This window comes from Lissotriton helveticus, chromosome 7 (assembly GCF_964261635.1).
Source record: "Lissotriton helveticus chromosome 7, aLisHel1.1, whole genome shotgun sequence".
Lineage (NCBI taxonomy): Eukaryota > Metazoa > Chordata > Amphibia > Caudata > Salamandridae > Lissotriton > Lissotriton helveticus.
The window spans coordinates 505,259,660-505,281,041 of NC_136068.1; the positions used below are offsets into that span (position 1 = coordinate 505,259,660).

General features: G+C 45.8%; 1 protein-coding gene across 1 annotated transcript in view; it reads left to right on the forward strand.

Moving 5' to 3' along the window:
• LOC144768685 (uncharacterized) overlaps positions 1-21,382 on the forward strand; it is a 9,047,330-nt gene that overhangs the window by 2,024,655 nt on the left and 7,001,293 nt on the right. The window contains exon 11 of the mRNA XM_078652515.1: positions 8,249-8,275. Within this exon, the coding sequence (XP_078508641.1) occupies positions 8,249-8,275 (27 nt within the window). The remainder of the gene's footprint in view (positions 1-8,248; positions 8,276-21,382) is intronic.

Genomic DNA, 21,382 nt, shown 5'->3' on the forward strand with positions numbered 1-21,382 from the left:
GTGATTAGTGCAAACATTAATAGGTACAGCATAAAATGGACCCCATCTTCCCTTCCCTGTGTCTGTCCCCCACATCCCTCCCTCCACTGCAAAAAACAAAACCCCCCCTCCCTGCCCCCTGCTCCGTGGGTTCCGAACTACCCACCACCCCAATTAGCAGAGTGCCTGTCGCCCAACCCTATCCCGGTGAAACACCGAGGAACTTTAACTCAGGAGTAACGTGGCCCACTCCGTCTCGGCCGCCCTCCCGTGGTGCCCCAGGTCATTAGGTCCCTCAGGCCTTGAGTGTAACAGAACAATTAAGGAGCTCGTCCCAGAGACCCCGAGCAGGGATCGCGCTGTTCCCCAGGAGTGCCCAGGGCGTATCAAAAATCACACTTTATACATTACTGTCTGGCTCCTTCTCAGTCCAGTGCGTGCTGCCTCATCTTGCCGCGTTGTCTCTGGGTGTGTCCCAGCGGGGACTATTAGACCTCGAACGCCAGGATCGTTGACTCTGCTCAGCATTCTCCGCTCCCTCCGCCGCTGACCCCGGGGAGGGGTGTCCTGTGTCTCGCCACTGTCCGCCGTCCGCCGTCCTGCAGAGGGTGGGCCACCGCCAACGACGTGTCGATCCATTCCTGTACTGCCGCAGGCGAGGTGAAGAAGTGGGACCGGCCGCCGTGTATAATCTTCAGTTTAGCAGGGAAGAACATCATGTACCGAATTCCGCGGTCCCGTAGTGCCGCCTTGACCCCTTGGAATGAGCGCCTCTCCTGTTGCACCTGCAGCGTAAAGTCCGGGAAGAAGCGAACTATGGATCCCTCGTACTGTAAGTCTCCATGTTGTCTGGCAGCCTGGAGGATCGCATCCCGGTCTCGGTAGTTAAGTATTTTGGCTATAATTGTTCGTGGTGGGGCTCCTGGTTTGGGCTTAGGAATCGGGGCCCGGTGGGCCCGTTCAACGGTGAAGATCTTGGATAGTCTCTTGGGTTTCAGCTGGCGGAGTATCAAATCTTCAAGAAAGAGCTCCGTACTATCACCCTCAAGGTCCTCCGTCACACCCACTACGCGTATGTTGCTCCTTCGAGCCCTACCTTCCTGATCATCGAGCCGCAGTGCCATCTGCCGGTGATGATGGACAAGTTCGCTGACCCTGCGTTCGAGCTTCCTCTCCGACTCCTGCAAGGCTTTAGTGTCCACCTCGTTGGTTTTGGATCGGTCTGTGGTTTTCCCCAGGTCGGTCCGAAGCAGGTTTACTTCGATAGTGATCTTGTCCATCTTCGTTTCAAGGCTTGTGCCGAGGGTCTGGATTGCCGCCATTATGGACGTCAGGGAGGGTTCCGCCTGTCCCGCGCTCTCCTTTGTGGCCCCTACGGGCTGCGTCGGTGGTTTAGGTACAGTGTATTGGTCCAGTTTGTTGTAATCAATGGGCCCCCGTGCGATCACCTGGCCCAGGTGTGCCTCTCAAGCTGCTCCGCTGCCCGTCAGTCCCGCTTCCGGCTGTAGGCCGTGGTACGGGGCCACAACAATGGCGGCTGGTCCGGTCCCGACTCCCTCCGTGGACCCGTCGGGTGCCTGTAGCTCCTCTGCAGCGTCGTATATGAGGCGCCCCTCACGGATGGTCAGCCACTCAGGCTCCGCACCGACTTTGCTGTCTCGCGCCGGCCACTCCTCCGGACAGGCCTCAGACCGGGGCCTCAAGTTTGGCGGCCGCCGGCGTTCAGGCTCCACACCCTCTCAGGGCTGAGCCGCGGGAGCTCCGGCCGCGGCGGTGCCTTCCCCGGGGGGTCCCGGGACTCCGCTGCAAAGGCAATTCCGTCGACCCTGACCTGAGGGAGCTGGGGCGTCAGTGGCAGCACGCCCCAGCGAGGATATGCTGGACGGATTTAGGGGATAGTTACGGTCCCGGCGGGAGCTCCGAGTTAGGCGGCCATTTCAGTCGGCGCCTGGCCACGCCCCCTGTTGTCCCCTTTTCAAGGTCCGTTTTTTAGTGATGGTGCGTTGTGAAATATGTTTTTCCATGCGTTTAGATTTTTCAGATGTGGGAGTCAAAGTGAGGTTACTCTTAGAATGATGTTGTTTTTATTGTTTATTTTTGGTAGTCAGTATTTAGTCTACACTTTACCCAAGAGCATTGCAATTCATATGGGTTTGTTTGTGAGAATCCCATTTGAGCTGGTGAAGAATGCTTAATTGGCAACATCTACCATGCTTCTCAACGTCGTATATTTGAATGATATTGAAGTTATGAGTGTATGAAGAGTCTGCAAGATCTGTAATCACATTTTTCAATTTTCACCGATAATGGGTTTACTTGTGTGGACTTCTTACATATGGTAGTAATGTAGTGTTTTTTTACAATGATCTTCAAGTTTAGGTACTAATGATGAACTGGGAACAATGTTATTCTCCTGAGGATTTTGATGCTCCACAAGTGGACTTGGTCAACATGTAAATTCAATATCAAATAAGATTTCCAAATTAAATGTAAATCTCATTAGGTTTCACATTGAAGACTGGCAAGAATTAAAATGAAAACCATGAAGGTTTATTAAATGTTTAAAAGCAATAAAGAAAGCAAATTAGTGGCAACGAGTCTGTCAGTTAATTTTTTGTGATATAAAAGCATGAAGTTTAGAATAAAATGCAAACCATGAAATAGCAGAACAGAGTATTATACAGCTCAATCAAACAGTCATAAAACAGAGATCAGTCCGAAAGAGTGTCGCCTGCTAAAGATCAGGTGAAAGAAATCACAACATTTATTTTGTAAAGCAGCCCTTGTTCCTTTAAATGACGGATGGCTGTTTAAAAAAATGTCTACCGGATATTAATGCAAATTGTGGTTTGATTGATAATATACATTAGTTTATTTTGCAGCCTCCTGGAAATAGGTCAGTCAGTCAAGAAGCTTTTATTCGATATGCAAGATATCTTGTAGCGTACACAAAATACAGTAAATACAAAACTAGAAAAGACATTTTTTTTAAAAAAAGCAGTATTTAAATGTACCTTAAAAAGATAAAAAGACGTATAATGTCAAGATAAATTAGCTAAAAATGAATTAAACCGCAATTGAGAATCTCTTGCATCGGATCAGCCAAGACTGCTTTAAAAATTTGGCTACACCACAAACAATAGGGGGGGAAGTGTCCGTCATTAGGATGCGCAGGGCTACTAGATAACTACGCGTGCCCATACTGCGACAAAGGGGTTTAAGCCAAAAACTCCTGGATTTAGCATAGTCTGGGCACTCGAACAGGATATGCGTAATGGATTCTATCCTGGTGGGACAACATGCACAAAAAGGGGACGTGTGAACACCTGATTTCCACTTAGACACCAGTGCACCGACTGGGAGGGAGCCCACTCTAAATTTAAAATACAATGCTCGATCAACTGGAAGGGTAATTAGGTCCAGATAGGGCTCGTAAGCTACTGTATCTTTTACTGTTAAAAAGGCAACTGTGGATTTACAATGCCCAGAGTTTGTAACTAGCTGGTCCTTAACCCAATTCCAGTATAATCTTTTCAGGACCTCTTTTGGTGGAGCCGATCTAGATAACCAACAGTTCCCCAGTCCTAATTCCTCCAAAAGTTTTTTGGTGTCTCTCAGCCACTTAATTTTTGCCCAACCGCCCAAGCTCATTATCTCAGCCAACCCTTCAGCATACGATTTTAACTCTTCGCCCCTCCAAATGCGTGTCCATAAGAGGAGTGGGCGAAGGCGGGCTTGATCTTTAATGTTCTTACATCCTGTGTCCAGCAGCACAGGCACTGTTGGAGTGCTTGGAGGGATGGCGATTAGAGATTTCAAGAGCTTACTCTCTGCTGATGCCAAGGAGTCCTGACAGCAATGCCCCCACAGTTCGGCCCCATACAAGGCTGATGTTACTACCTTGGCCTTGTAGATGTCAATTACTGGGGCAAGCGACCTCCTTGGTGATGCCCGGAATTCCCTCAGGAGGGCACCTCCAACTCTCTTATGGTTCAAGACCATCTTAGCAATGTGGGGTGACCAGTTCATGCTGTCCGTGATCCGAATTCCAAGATAGTCAAATTCCGATACTTTCTCCAAGGCAACAGAATTGAGAATAGGGGGGCGGCCCAGTTTCCTTGGGGGATTTAGGACTAGAAACTTAGTTTTGTCCACGTTGATTACTAAGCCTTTTGCACCACAGAAGTCCTGGAAACGAGTTAGCAGTTTCTGCAGGCCTTGCGGAGTCTTAGATATCAGGAGCGTGTCATCCGCAAAGAGCAGGGTGGGGATCCGCACTCCTCCGAGACAGGGGGCGTCGGCTGGTTCTTGCTGAAGATATTCCACCACCCCATTCACATATAGTGAGAAAAGGGTGGGCGCCAAAACGCATCCCTGTCTCACACCCCTAGACACTGGAATTTTCTCTGATAGCTCTCCATTTCTTCCCCAGCGGACCTGAGCAAAGGTATGGGCGTGAAGGCTTATGAGAAGGGACAGGATGTAAGGAGGCAATCCCAGCCCATAAAGCACCCTCCATAACTCCTCCCGGGGAACTAGGTCAAAGGCAGTCCTCAGGTCTATAAAGGCCAGGTATAGGCTGCCTTTGCCTAGCTCCACCACCTTCCACCCAAGGAGTGCCAACCTAAACACCTGCTCAGTCGTCCCCATTCCTGCCCGAAAACCTGCCTGGAAGTCTGATAATATTTTATTTTCCTCCACCCAATGGAGAATCCTCCCAAGTATAGCTTTTCCTGCTATCTTTTGGGTGGAGTCTATGAGGCTTATGGGGCGGTAGTTTCCCGGGATTTCTCTGCATCCTTTTTTATAAATCGGGACCACCACCGCCCCCTTCCAGGAATCGGGCACTGGCCCTCCCATCATAATGTCATTGAGGAGTGCTGCAATAACCCTTCCCCACACCACTGGATTTGCCCGCATAAGATCCCCCGGTAGTCCATCTGGGCCTGCTGCATTGAGGGGGGCTACCCACCCTATTACCTTTTCGATCTCTAAAGGTGTAAAGAGATTATAGGTATGGGGTCCGGATACCACTGGAAAGGTCGCCCTAACACTTAGTTCCCCATCCGCCGGGAGGTATAAGGCCCCAAAATGTTTTACCCAGCTTTGAGGGGGAATATTGCAGGGTCTCATGGTTTCCTCGGGCCTATTCCGGGAGCCTACAAGGTTCCAAAAGCCCCTTGAGTCTTTACTTTTGCTAGCAAGGAGTAGGTCCTCCCAGAATTTCCCACTCCGTCCTAGCACTTTTAAGGGATCTATTGTAAGCCTTCCTTGCTTCCAGTATAGCACTGTGGGATTTATGTTTCACTGCCTCTACGAGCATTGTTTTGTGTGCCCTACATGTTTGCGTGTACCAACCATTACCTTGCTTTTTTCCTCGTTTGTTTCCTAGCTTACTAGAGGGGATACTAAACACATTGGTCAAAGCCTCTACTAAAGAGACAAAGACCCCGCTAGCCATACCCACCCCTACCGGGAAAGACCCCAGATTTGACTCAGCTTGATTTAAAAGGGTTAAGATTTCTCCAACTTTTTCCTCTGAGAGGACCAATTTAGCCCATTTTAGGCGTCTACCACAGAGAGAGACCACAGACTCATCGGGGGGAGCTACTGTGGGATTAAGGGGACCCTTTTTAGGAGAACACCACCACTGGACCATGGTTAGGGAAAGTGGGTTGTGGTCACTATCAATCGTTGGGACCACAACCATATCCCTCACTTGGCTCCAGAGACACACCTCTAGTAGGATATAGTCTATTCTAGAGGTGTGTCCTGGTCTATTATATGTATGAGCCCCCACCCTATCTGAAGTCGTCCTTCCGTTCACTGCTCTTAGATTTAATTCAAGGGTCAGGGAGTATAGTTGTAGCGCCACTTCTGTCCATCTCCTGATGGGTGGAATCTCCAAAACTGGGATCCCTGACCTAGCATCCTCCTCGTCCTGGTCTAGGGCAACATCCGAGCCTAAGGGCTCGAACGTGCAGTTCATGTCTCCCGCGACCAGGATACACGACTTGTGTGGGGTTGTGTTCAAAAGGGACTCCAGGAGAGAAAATACAGTGGACTTCCTCCCGCCCTTAGTTCCTCTAGCGTACACATTATAAACATTCAATATAATTCGTCCCCTGGGGTCCTGGAAATAGGAATTTTGTGATGCGCCCTATTAGTACACAGGTCACATTGCAAAATTACATGAAGGTTGACAAATGTAGGTGCACATTTTGACCACCTATCCAGGACTTGCATGTATGTATTTTAGGCTCCTAGTAATAAGAAGTAATAAACAGACAATTCCTCCCTGAGCATTACTCTAGTAAATAATAAGGTTAATTTATAGTAGTTTAGAAAAATTAAGCATTTGGTATTGGGTACAACAAAGAAAAGTCAGTATTTGCCACAATTTGCATATCTCAAGATTAATCTTGTGCTTCCCCAGTCAGTCCTTCAGGCTCCAAATCTTCGTAAGTAGGCACTATTTGTGACCTCTATCCTCTTGGTATTCGATTTATTGGCAAGTATTTTTTTTAAGTGGCGGCGTCCCACCATTTATTAAGTTCATCTTTTTTTTAATGTTCCAACTTCACGAATTTAGCTCTTAAGCCTTTTTGTTTCGAATTAGGACTAGTTCCCACAGCTGTACCTATAGTGGATCCAGCATTCAAATTACTGAATAGTTCCTGAGCTTCCTTGTCTCGATTCATTTTAACCCCGGTTGCTGCCCCTACCTGCACTAATAAACTAAGCAAAAGATCCTGGCAACCAGGTTTGGACAGGGCGCACTACCGTCCGTCAGGGTGTAGTAAATAAAGTATACATACTTGACAGTGCCTCTAAGGGTAGAAGGAGGTCGGTTACCAGACAACCCCACAGCACCCACAAAGTGGGTATTCAACTAATAAACAGACAATTCCTCCCTGAGCACTTACTCTAGTAAATAATAATGTTAATTTATAGTAGTTTAGAAAAACTAAGCATTTGGTATTAGGTACAACAAACCTAGTTGCCAGGATCTTTTGCTTAGTAATAAGAAGTTTTCGATTTTCACAAATACGATTGTTTAAACCCGAGTTTCTTCTCTCCTGCTCACAAGGAGGATTTTGATTGATATTGATAGGAGGGATGTTGGAGTTCAGCTATATTTTGGTCTCTAGTTTCCCTCAGTTCTGTCCTACCAGTGACCTTACACTATTACGGTGCTATGCGATATATTACATTTGAAGGCTCAGTGCTTCATACTACAGCACAATGATTTGTGCTCAAACCAATGCTGTATTTTTTTATGCTCTGCTTTACATTTCATTGTAGAACTCTCTTTTCTAGTACATATTGACCATTTCTATACTGTAAACTTCATTTAAGTGCATTGATCAATGCTACATTCAGTTTTTGACTTTCACATACAATACTAATATACTTTGTAGTGCCCTTTAATCATGTATTATAGAGCAAAGCTCTATATTTATTAAGGAGTTTTACAAAGTGCTGCCTGCTGCCTTTCAGTTACTTGGCCACACATTGGCTGGGTCAGAAGATGTACATTGTGTAAAGAAGGGAGTTAAATTTCAAATCAGTGAAGGAAGGGATTTTGACTCCCAGAGTTTTCTAGATCATTGAATGCAGTCGTTGAGTGTAGAGTCTCACTTAATTCATAGTGAGATCCTAGTTTCTATAGATATAGAGCATAGACCCGATAGACTTTGTGTACAGTACAAAGATCTTTGAACCTGACATTTGCATCCCTGGGGAACCAGTGGAGCAGTTTTTGTTTTTATGTGGTCTCAAATGAAGGCACTTTCAGAAAACCTGATATGGAGCTTTTGGAACCTACTTATTAATTTTTTCATAGCCGAGTATAGATGGTGCTGCTATAGCTCTGGCGCGGCATAATCAAAGGATGTTTTGAGCTCTTCCTGGTAATTCTTTAAAAGTATGGGAAATGTATTATTGCCCTACACTGCAATAAGTTGAACAATGAAGGAGAATGGAATGGAATGGATTTGAACTCCCGCAACCTCGCCTTTTGTATGTTTGAAAGTGTCACGTCTAAGTAGGGGGTTGTAGTCAAAAGGTAATAAGTCACATTATTTACACAACCTCAACTTTAGCAGCAATCTTGCAAAGAAAATTATATATTGCCATGTTCCGGTGTGTTCCAGTCTTCCCTCTATGACACCAGCCCTCATATCTCATACACAGTTCCTTACCAGTTGCACACATTGTTCATCCAATTGTCTGTATTATTTTTACTAACATTGCATGTTTTTTTCAGGAATGAAGGGATACGCTCCGCAACCAGGTATGAAATCCATCTTTTTTATTACTTGTGCATGTAAAAGACTCTGGCATCCCACTGTTTCTGAAGATAGCTCAGTAAGTAACTTGTGGAATGTTGTATGTTGTACGGTCTGATGTCAATGTATTGAGGAGTTGTCAAGTTATGCAGTCCTCAGATTCAGACACAAGTGTGACATTAGATGCTTGTGAAAATTTGACAGGATTTCAAAATTCCATTTCTATGTGTCTTTCAGAAGCTTTCCTTTATGCAAACTACTAATTGGGAACCTTTTTTAACTATAATAGAGTGGTAAGAAATGAGATAGGCGCTAGCACAGTAGAGCAGTGATAATAAAGTCAGTGCTCAGTTGGCCAAAATGGCGTCCCAATAGGAGCATTTCCACAGAGCTCCTCCGCCCAAGCATGCCACCCACTTGTATAGACAGCATCTCTCCCCCAAAGACAGATTCAATACCACAAGAGGAGTTCATTGGTGTGGTCCCAGAGCGCAGGGAAGTACAGAATGCCACACGATCTGGGACTCAGCATAGGAAATTGCCCACCGCAAGGACTGTGTGGTGGACTGATGTGGCGTCAAGCTTAGCCCAGCAAATTCCAGATCCCAGCGGCTGTGTTAACGTCCCCCTCCTGACCCGCCGTATTGCCAGCTATCAGGAGAGGAGTGAGGGCCATCCTGTATGAAGACTACCAACCTCCCCCAAATCCGTGGGCCACGTCGGAATGAGGCCGTAACACCAACGAGAGGTATGTGGGATTCACACCAGCTGTCTGAAGGTTTGTTCTTCTGCAATCTGGTCGGCTGCCGCACGGAGAAGAAATCAGACAGAGGAGGCCCAACAGCACAGACCCGGGCCCCATTGAGAACATTGGAGATAAAATGGCTGTGCGTCTTCCCGACCTCGACCTGAGATGACGCCTGCTGCGAAGAACGCTGGTGAACCAGAGAGACACCAGACTGGTGCAAAACCCAGTGGGGCTACCAACAGCTAGTCCCCCTGCCCATGCGTCTTCTACCCCTGTTTAGCGGCCCGCTTGGCGGCCCACAGAGAAGGAAAGCCGGGCCAGCCTACTTGGAGCTATCTACAGGCTCCACCCAAGAGAGCTTTTGTCGCTGCAGAGTTTCACAGACATACTGCTACTACCCCTCTTGGGCCGTTACACCAAGCTACCTCTTAACCATTTTCCAGGAAGGCCCCCAATGGCTTGGAAACAGACAGCAGCCCGACACTGTGAACTAGATGACACCTGGAGTGTGGGAGATAAGCTACACTGGGGAAACCTGAAAATGTGAGGCGAAGTCCACAGAAAGGGAATGCGCCAAGGATCACCTGGTGACGGTGACCAGTGGCTCTGACTCCCCCGCTTTCTGATCCCAACAGTTCATGAATAGGGCCAGGGGTGGCTCCTCCTCATGGGCAGAATGTCGCCCCACTTGCTTTTTTGTAGTGCGAGAAGCAGTAACATAAAATAGCATACCGTTTTATGTTACTGCTTCTCGCACTGCGAGAAATCAGAAGAAGGGTTTGGTTGGGGTAGGCCAGTGGGCGGTCCTCCTCCAGGCAGGGGAGGCCTGGCTTGTCCACTCTCCCGTTTTTAGGTCAAGCCTATGCCATCCCATAGGGATGGTGGGCGAGATTTATAGTAAGGCTTCCGAAAAGTCTCTCCAAACTGCAGATTATGTACAGTTCATGTGAGGCAGGCGCGTGCACATCGCCAGCCACATCCCACACCATGCCTTGGCATCAGACTTCAAAGGAAGCCGCTCCCCCGCCCCCCCCAATCAGACTTCAAAGGAAGCTGCTCCCCCGCCCCCTCCGCGCAATGCCAGAGCTTGTTTTTAGAGTGCCTTGCACATCTGCGTGCGATTGCAGGGAATTAAGCAGCATCTGCAGAGGTTGGTTCAGTACTGGGCTACAGGCAATGCAGAATCTTTGCTTACTTAAGAGTCATACACAGCACACATGCACCAGATGGTATTCAGGAGCTTTAAACAAACGAGCCAGTGCAAAATAGTATTTTTTTCTGCACACTCATGTCCTCTTGTTTGTTCTCTCTAACATTACCCTCATCACACTCTCCTAACAAGTCTTCCTTCTCCCGCATGTGACCCTACTTGCACCCTCTCGGATCCATCATCATTCTTTTCTGCTTTTCCCTGTTTCCGCCACACACTCCAGTCCTTTGTGTCTCCTTTCTGGCCTCTTTCCTACTTAACTTTTCATCCTTTCTCCTTTAATCCCATTTCCACCTTCTCACAACCCCTTCGAGCACTGTTATCTTAACCTTTGTGTTTCTCTCTGTCTTATGATGTCTGCCCTGCCACCATTTACTTCGGACCCTCACACACCCTCACCCTCACACCTCCTCACCCTCACACACCCTCTCACCCTCACATACCCTCACCCTTCCTCACCCTCACAACCCTCACCCTCACAAACCCTCCCACCCTCACACACCTTCACTCACACCCTCACCCCCATCCCCCTCACAACCCTCTCCCCCTCACACACCCTCACCCACCCCCACCCTCACACACCCTCACACCCCCTCACCCTCAACCCCCCACCCTCACACCCCCGCACCCTCACACACACCCTCACCCTCACCCTCACTCCCCCTCCCCCTTACTCCCCCTCACACCCCCTCACCCTCACACACCCCCTCACCGTCAAACCCCTCACACCCCTCACCCTCACACTGCCTCACACCCTCACCCCCCTCACCCTCACACACCCTCACACCCCCTCACCCTCACACACCCTCACCCTCACACCCTCACACACCCTCACTCACCCTCACACCCTCACCCTCACAACCCTCTCGCCCTCACAATCCTCTCACCCTCACACCCCCTCACTCACCCTCACACCCCCTCACCCTCACAACCCCTCACCCTCACAACCCCTCACCCTCGCACCCCCTCACCCTCACACCCCCTCACTCACCCTCACACCCCCTCACCCTCACACACCCTCACCCTCACACCCCCTCACCCTCACACACCCTCACCCTCACACCTCCTCACTCACCCTCACACCCCCTCACCCTCACACTCCCTCACACCCTCACCCTCACACACCCTCACCCTCACAACCCCTCACCCTCACACACCCTCACACTCCCTCACCCTCACACACCCTCACCCTCACACCCCCTCACCCTCCTCACCCTCACACCCCCTCACCCTCACATCCCCTCACCCTCCATCACTCACCCTCCCACCCTCACCCTCACAACCCTCTCACCCTCACAATCCTCTCACCCTCACACACCCTCACACACCCTCACCCTCACACCCCCTCGCGCCCCCGCACCCTCACACCCCCTCAGACCCCCTCACACCCTCATCCTCACACACCCTCGCCCTCACAACCCTCACACACCCTCACCCTCACGCACCCTCACCCTCACACCCCCTCACCATTACACACCCTCACCCTCACACCCCCTCACCCACCCTCACACCCCCTCACTCACCCTCACACACTCACCCTCACACCCCCTCACCCTCACAACCCGCTCACCCTCACACCCCCTCACTCATCCTCACACCCCCTCACCATCACACCTCCTCACCCTCACACCCCCTCATCCTCACATCCCCTCACCCTCACGCCCCCTCACCCTCACACCCCCTCACACCACTCACCCTCACCCTCACACCCCCTCCTCCTCACACACCCTCACACCCCTCACACACCCTCACTCACCCTCACCATCACACCTCCTCACCCTCACACCCCCTCATCCTCCCACCCCCTCACCCTCATGCCCCCTCACCCTCAGACCCCCTCTCCCTCACCCACTCACACCCCCTCACACCACTCACCCTCACACACCCTCACCCTCACACACCCTCACCCTCACACCCCCTCACACCACTCACCCTCACACACCCTCACCCTCACACCCCCTCCCCCTCACACCCCCTCACACCCCCTCACCCTCACACACCCTCACACACCCTCACCCTCACAACCCTCACACACCCTCACCCTCACACACCCTCACTCACTCTCACACACCCTCACCAGCATAGCATAACAAAACATAGCATAGCATAACAAAACACAGCATAACATAACAAAAAAGCATAGGATAGAAAAACATAGCATAGCATAACAAAACAAAGCATTGGATAGCAAAACAAAACATAGCATAACAAAACAAAACATAGCATAGCAAAACACAACAAAGCATAGCATAACAAAACACAACACAACATAGCATAGCATAACAAAACAGCATAACAAAACAAAGCATTGCATAACATAACAAAGCATAGCAAAACAAAACATAGCATAGTATAACAAAACATACCATAACAAAACAACACATAGCATAGCAAAACACAACAAAGCATCTCATAGCATAACAAAACAGCATAACAAAACAAAACATAGCATAACATAACAAAACATAGCATACATAACAAAACATAGCATAGCATAACAAAACACAACAAAACATAGCATAGCATAACAAAACACAGCATAGCATAGCATAACACAACAAAGCATAGCATAGCATAACAAAACATAGCATAACAAAACATTGCATAGTAAAACAAAGCATAGCATAATAAAACACATCAAAACATAGCATAGCATAACAAAACATAGCATAGTAAAACACAACAAAACATAGCATAGCATAACAAAACACAACAAAACATAGCATAGCATAACAAAACAAAGCATAGGATAGCAAAACTAAACAAAGCATAGCATAACAAAACAAAGCATAGGATAGCAAAACCATTTACTTCGGACCCTCACCCCCTCACCCTCACAAACCCTCACCGTCTCACCCTCACACACCCTCACTCACACCCTCACCCCTCACCCTCACAACCCTCTCACCCTCACTCCCCCTCACACACCCTCCCCCTCACACACCCTCACCCACCCCCACCCTCACACACCCTCACACCCTCACCCACCCTCACCCTCACACCCCCACCCCCTCACCCTCACGCACCCCCCTCACCCTCACTCCCCCTCCCCCTTACTCCCCCTCACCCTCACACCCCCTCACCCTCACACCCCCTCACACTCACACACCCTCACCCTCACACCCCTCAACCCCCTCACACCCCCTCACCCTCACACTCCCTAACCCTCAAACCCCCTCACCCTCACACTAACACACCCTCACCCTCACACCCCCACCCTCACACCCCCTCACACCCTCACCCTCCTCACCCTCACACCCCCTCACACCCCCTCACCCTCACACCCCCTACCCTCACCCACCCTCACTCATCCTCACCCTCACAACCCTCTCACCCTCACAACCCTCTCACTCTCACATACCCTCACTCTCCCTCAGACACCCTCACCCTCACCCTCACACCCCCTCACTCTCACACCCCCTCACCCTCACACACCCTCATACCCTCTCACCCTCACACACCCTCACTCACCCCCACACCCTCACAAACCCTCACTCACCCTCACACCCCCTCACCCTCACCCTCACATCCCCTCACCCTCACACACCCTCACCCTCACACACCCTCACCATCATAGCATAACAAAACATAGCATAGCATAACAAAACACAGCAAAGCATAACAAAAAAGCATAGGATAGAAAAACATAGCATAGCATAACAAAACAAAGCATAGGATAGCAAAACAAAACATAGCATAACAAAACAAAACATAGCATAGCAAAACACAACAAAGCATCTCATAAAACAAAACACAACAAAACATAGCATAGCATAAAAAAACAGCATAACAAAAAAAAGCATAGCAAAACAGCATAGTATAACAAAACATAGCATAGCATAACAAAACACAACAAAACATAGCAGAACAAAACATAGCATAACAGAACAAAACATAGCAAACATAACAAAACATAGCATAGCATAACAAAACATAGCATAACAAAACATAGCAAAACACAACAAAACATAGCATAGCATAACAAAACACAACAAAACATAGCATACATAACAAAACATAGCATAGCAAAGCATAGCAAAACATAGCATAGCATAACAAAACACAACAAAACATAGCATAGCATAACAAAACACAACATAGCATAGCATAACAAAACAAAGCTTAGCATAGCATAGAATAACAAAACATAGCATAACAAATCATAGCATAGCATAACAAAACATAGCATAACAAAACATAGCATAGCAAAACAAAGCATAGCATAATAAAACACAACAAAACATAGCATAGCATAACAAAACATAGCATAGCAAAACACAACAAAACATAGCATAGCATAACAAAACACAACAAAACGTAGCATAGCATAACAAAACAAAGCATAGGATAGCAAAACTAAACATAGCATAGCATAACAAAACAAAGCATAGGATAGCAAAACATAGCTTAGCATAACAAAACATAGCATAACATAACAAAACATAGCATAACAAAACATAGCAAAACACAACAAAACATAGCACAGCTTAACTAAACACAACAAAACATAGCATAGCAAAACAAAACATATAATAGCATAGCAAAACATAGCATAGCATACCAAACACAACAAAACCTAGCATAGCATAGCATAACAAAACATAGCATAGCAAAGCAAAGCATAATAAAACACAACAAAACATAGCATAACAAAACATAGCATAGCATAACAAAAGCATAGCATAGCAAAACATAGCATAGCATAACAAAACACAGCATAGCATAACAAAAGACAGCATAGAATAGGATAGCAAAACATAGCCTAGCATAACAAAACAAAACATAGGATAGCAAAACAAAACATAGCATAGCATACAGCATCACTCAGCACCACACAGCATCACTCTGGGGCACCACAAGATCACTATGCGCTACCACAGCATCACTGAACGCCACAGCATCACTCGTTCGCCATCACAACATCACTCAGTGCCACCACAGCATCAATCTGTGCAACCATTCAACTACAACTGGTTCAAATATGTTCTCTCAATGTTTCAAGCTTTATTACAAATGTAACAAAAAGATGTTAACATTTCACTTCTGTTCTTGGATTTTCGTCACAATAAAATACATTGAACATAATCTTCACAAAAGGTATTTACAAAAGTTTAAGCTATTGCCATTATAAATTACAATAACTTTTATTTAACCCCTTTGCTGTGGCGGCAATTCCGCCACAGCGCTAGGGGGGAGGGGGGCCGCGCGGCGCTCCCATGCTCGTTCAGGAACCGCTCCGTCACGAGCCTCGGGCGCGCTGTGCTTGTGACGGAGCAGTTCCGTCACGGCCCCGCCCGCTTAATAGAACGCGCAGGCGCGAAATCAGCACCGTGCAGGCGCGACCGAGGCTGGTGACAGAGCGGTTCCGTCACCAGCATGGGAGGGGTTAAGTATTAATTCTTAAAAAAAATTAAAAGCCATTGTTATTTGTAATATCAATACATGTAAGTCACGTAAATACAACACATATTGCATTAGAAATGCATAGGTGTCACATTTGCGAAAGTTATAACTATTGACATTGTAAATGACAAAGCTATTATTTTCGCTATTTTCAAACAAAAACATTAAAACAAAATTGTCATTTACAATACCAAAAGCTCAAACTTTCCTAGTGCGAGACCTATTGCATTTCAAATGCTTGTTTCCATGTAGGCTGCAAGCAACCTGCATGGAGAAAATGGTCTTCCCATGGACGCCCGCGCGGTCTGCACCCCAGCCAATCACAACGCTGCCATTGCAGCGTTGTGATTGGCTTTGAGGAGGGGAGGGAGGCTAGATGCTTGCTTCCTGCAGCTAAGGTAGCAGATTGGCCGGCTAAGGCAAGTTATTATTATTATTATATTTTATAAATATAATAAAACTCAAACCTCTGCCCCGCAATACCCCCCTCCCCCCTCCCCCCTCCCCGCAACATGCCGGCCACGAATGCCTGCATGCCTACGCCTTGTTTTTATGCACTGGACTAATTACTGCACATTCTTTGCCTCTCACGTCTGATAAATACCGTGGGTCAAGAAGTGCACAGCACACTGTCAGAGAATTCTCAGCTTGCGTGCGAATTCGTTTTTTTTTTTTAAGTTTGAAAAGCTTTATTGGGTAAATAAAGACAATGTAAAACATCAGTACAACTGCAAAAAGAAAAAATACAGTAGCAGGAGAAACAAAAGTAAACCTTGCGTGTATAAGTAAAAAACCTCAGAGAGGTAAAGAATATACCAAGGGAAAATGCTTTTATAACTTTTAGAATTTTGGGGAGGGAAAAGAAAGAAGAAGAAGGAAAAGAAAGAGAGGGAAAGGAGGAGAGGGGGGGGGAAGAAACTTCAATAACAGAGCAATAATAAAGCTAATACATAATATAATTATATTAATAGTATGTAAAAAAAGGAAAACATCATATAGCAAACAAAGGAATATGAAGCTAAATTGCACATCTGGATAGGTAATCTGTTAAAGGGGACCATAATAAATCACGTTTAATCAGAAGGGAGGTAGAAGAGGCACATGCACGATCTAATCTATGGTGATGACAAATTAAATTCCACCATGCAGCATATTCGACATTCTTGGTATCTTTCCAATTGGTAGTAATGATTTGAAAAGCAATAGCAATACATAGGTCAATGAATTTGCGAGTATAAGGTGGAACATCCCAGACTGGAGCCAAACCACCCAGAAAAACCAAAGAAATATCAAAGGGTATATTATTAGATAAAATTTTGTTCAGGGAAGACCAAATTCGTGACCATAACAGTTGTACTTTAGGGCATAAAAAAAACATATGTTTAAAATCACTTGTAATACAGGAGCAGGACCAACAGTTTTTGGAATTGATTAATTTAAATTTAAAAAGATCACAAGGAGTGTAAAACAATCTATTGTAAAAATAGTATAGGGTCTGCGTGGTACTAGCAGAGCGGGAAGTTGAATGAAGTTTAGACCAAATTGAATCCCAGGTGGACACGAGGAAGGTTTGGCCAAGGTCTGATTCCCAAGAAAGTTCAAGTTTCGTTTTGGGCCTCACTAAAGGTGAAGGAGAAAGTAATTTATAAATGGCTGAGGCTTTGAAGGGAATGTGAAAATTAGGAGGAGAGGATAAGAGAGGAGGAGTGCAGGAAGTGGGTGCATCCTGTATGATAGTGGAGTGTAGAGAAGGAATAAGTGTAAGAAACTGTGAAGAGAATTTATTGGAGATACCAAAGAATCACAAAGCACCTGAAAAGGCGTTAGAGAATTATTAAGAAGAAGATGACTATAAGTAAGGATTCCTTTATCAATCCATTCCTTTCAAAAAAGAGCACGGTTACGAAATTTAAGAGATTTATTGTACCACAATGGGGTATTCAAATGAAGAGTAGAGGACGAGGAAAAGGAGCGGAAAAGAGCAAGTACAAGGGCTTTCGAATGTTTGAAAATAGGCGAAGAAAATCTTGAAGGTGGCTGAGTAAGGTTAGAAGCGAAGAGAAGAGAGAAAGGGGAGATTTGTGCAGATTCTAAAGAGCTCCAGGACGTAATAAGCGGCGAAGGAGAGTCAGGTAAAAAAGACCAGATTTGCTTGAGGGAAAAAGCAGAATGAAAGCGTGAAATGTTTGGAAAGTTGACACCACCGAGATGTTTAGGCTGTTGAAGACGGGATAAAGCAACTCTGGCTTTACGATTGTTCCATAAAAATTTAGAGAAGAGACTGTTGATGGACTTAAGGAAGAAATGAGGAAGGGGAATAGGAAGCATAGAGAGATAGAAATTCACAATGGGGAGGAGCATCATTTTAATAGTAGAGAGACGACCCCACCAAGAGAGAAAAAGAGGATACCAGCGATCAATAAGTGAAGAGAGTTTTTTAAGAATATCAGAATGATTGATTCTAACAGTCTCTCTAGTGGAGTTAGCATAAAGAACACCAAGACACTTGATATGGCTAGAGGTCCATTGGAAACCAGAGCCATGAAACATATGTGGGAGACAGAATTTATTGAGAGGGAGAACTTCTGTTTTGTTGATGTTCAATTTATAACCAGAAACAGAGGAATAGTCGTGTAGCAAAGAAAAAAAAGCGGGAAGGGAGACCGAAGGGTTAGAAATGTAAAGCAAATTGTCATCCGCATAGGCGGTGAACTTAATTTCCACATCCTTAAAAATGAAACCAGAATAAGAAGAGGATTGACGAATCTTCACGAGGAAGGGTTCTAACGCCAAAATGAAAAGAAGAGGGGAACGAGGACAACCCTGTCTAGTACCTCTATAAAGGGGAAAGTATTTGGACTGCATACCATTGATCCAGATAGAGGTAGATGGAGCGGAATAGAGGAGTTGGATATATTTAAGGAAAGTGGGGCTAAAGCCATGCCAACGCAAAGCACCAAACATGAAGTCCCAATTAACCCGATCAAAAGCCTTCTCAGCATCAAGAGTAATTGCAGCAAGTGGAGTATTCATTTTAGCGGAGAGGTGAATAATGTTGAGAAAAGTTCTAGAATTATCGGTGATGGACCTACCTTTAACGAAACCGGATTGGTGGATATTAACCAGATCAGGAATAATGGAATTTATGCGAAGAGCCAAAAGTTTCGCAAAGATCTTGCAATCAGTATTGATTAATGAAATAGGCCGGTAATTCTTGCAAAGGGAGGGATCTTTATCTTTTTTGGGTAAAAGGACAAGCATAGCCTGTGTGAAAGAACCTTTGGACTCACCGGTGATGAGCAACTGGAGTAAATAGGGAAGTAAAACAGATTTGAAATGAAAAAAAAAACGAACTGTAAAACCATCGGGACCAGGAGTTTTATCTTTGGGTAAGAGGGAGAGGGCAGCAAGAATTTCCTTTTCTGAAAGTGGAGCGTCAAGAGAGGAAAAGTCAATCAGCGGAGTGGAGGGTTTGGGAATGGACTGAAAAAAGCATCTAATTGATCAGTAGAGGGAGTGGATTCAGGGGTGTAAAGAGAGGAATAAAACTGTACAAAACAATCAAGGATTTTAGCATCAGAGGAATGAATAGAACCTTGCGGGTCTTTGATGGAAACTATTTTAGATTTTTGTTTTTTAATTTTAAGATAATTCGCAAGAGCTCTACCGGCTTTATTACGACCACCATAAATTTTTGCATTAAATTGGAGAAGTTGATTAGAAGCAGAGTCCCAGGTGTGTTTATTAAACTGCATTTTAGCGGAAATGAGAGAAGATAAAGAATCGGGGGAATTGGAGGTATAATAGAGATGTTCAAGCTCTTTAATGCGTGTAAGAAAGGAAGAAGCTTGGGAAAGTGCTTTCTTCTTTTTGCGTGACACATAGTCGATAATACAGCCACGAGCAGTGGCTTTAAAAGCATCCCAAAGGAAGTGAAAATCAGAGGAAGTGTGAGAATTATTAGTAAAGAACTCATCCATGAATTGAGTGAAATGTGTTGTAAAGGCAGGATCCAGTAAAAGGGAATTATTAAAACGCCATCGGGAAGACTGAGGTGTAGGGGAAGGGTAGTCCATATCCAGAATAACGGGGGCATGGTCAGAAATGAGGATGGAACCTATTTCGGAATTAGTCATGAATTGGAAAGCGTGGTGTGTTAGAAAGATATAATCAATACGGGAAAGGGAAGTATGCACAGGAGAAAAAAAAGAAAATTCCAAGGAATCAGGATGAGAGATTCTCCAAGAATCTATGAGACCTCTGGAGGAGATGGATTTATGGAAGGATTTCTGCATTTTATTAGGAACATAACGCGTTTGTGATTTACGATCCAAAAATGGGTCCATCAATTGATTGCAATCCCCCCCAACAATCATGTCCTCACTAGCATTGGAGGAAAGGAGGGAGGAGAAATCATGCCAAAAGGAGGGATCAATACCATTCGGACCATAAACATTACAGAGGGAGAGATGAACATTATTTACAGTACAGTCTAAGAACAACCATCTACCATCAGCATCAACAAGTTCTTTATGTATTTGAACAGATAAAGTCTTATGAAAGAGTATAACCACACCGTTTTTATGATTAACTGCAGGAGAACAGAAAACTTCGCCAACCCATTGTCGACGTAACATTGACAAATCTAGTGTAGAGAGATGTGTCTCCTGAAGAAAGGCAATGTGACATTGCAACCGGGCAAGGTGGGATAAAACACGCTGTTTCTTAATAGGGTTCCGAAGACCCTTAACATTCCAAGAAATGAGTCGGAAACCTTTCATGAGGAGAGAGTAAAAGAGAAATAGGGAAAGGAAACAAGACAAGTAAAAGAAGAAAATAGGCAAAGGAAGAATTGGAAGAAGTGAGTAGCATACAAAGTAGGAAGGAAGACTAAATAGGTAAGAGAGCAAGCAAAATGGAAATAGGAAGACCAAGGAAAACAAAGCAGGAGTATCAGACAAACGTGCAAAACGAGGAAATATATACGAACGAGAAAGAGTGGAGAATTTAATGCCATAGTGCCAGAGTGAAAAGAGGGAAGAAGACAAGAAAAAACCTAAAAGAGAAAGAATAGGCCAAAAGGAAGAGCAGTGGAAACAAGAAAAGAAGAGAACAAGGGAAAGAGAGATAGAGAGAGGAGGGAAAGAAGAGAGGGAAAAAGAATGGAGGAAAAGGGAGGAGAAACCTCCCGAGAAAAAAGATAGGAAAGAGAGGATGGCCAAAAGTCGGAGAACTTTAGCCATAGATTGTGCACAACGAGAACAGAACGAACAATAGAGTGAGAGCGGGAGCAGCAAAGAGAGACAGCCGCATAAAATGAGTATAATGCGGGAATCTGGACTCAAAGAAAAGCTAGAAGTAAGAGAATAACAGAAAATAGGGAGAGAGACCAGGCCCGACAATTTAATACAAATGAAGGAGACTTACCAAACAACCATGAAGGAGGACGGCATACTGGGGTAAAACAGAGACAGTCAAATAGCGACACAACAAAACGGAGGGAGGGAGAGGCCAAGAAACCAGGACCGGAACACCCAACCTAAAAAACAAGAAGGGAGCAAAACATCACGTTATAAGAAGAAAAGGAGACGGGCCACAACAAAAATAGAATCAACAAAACAAAAACAAGAGAAGCATTAAGAGCCACTGTGTTCCATGTCGTCCACCCTATGTGTAGCGATGAACTTGCGAAGGTCTGCAGGATCGTCGAAGCTGTAGGATCTTTCCTTGTATGTAACCTTAAAGAAGCAA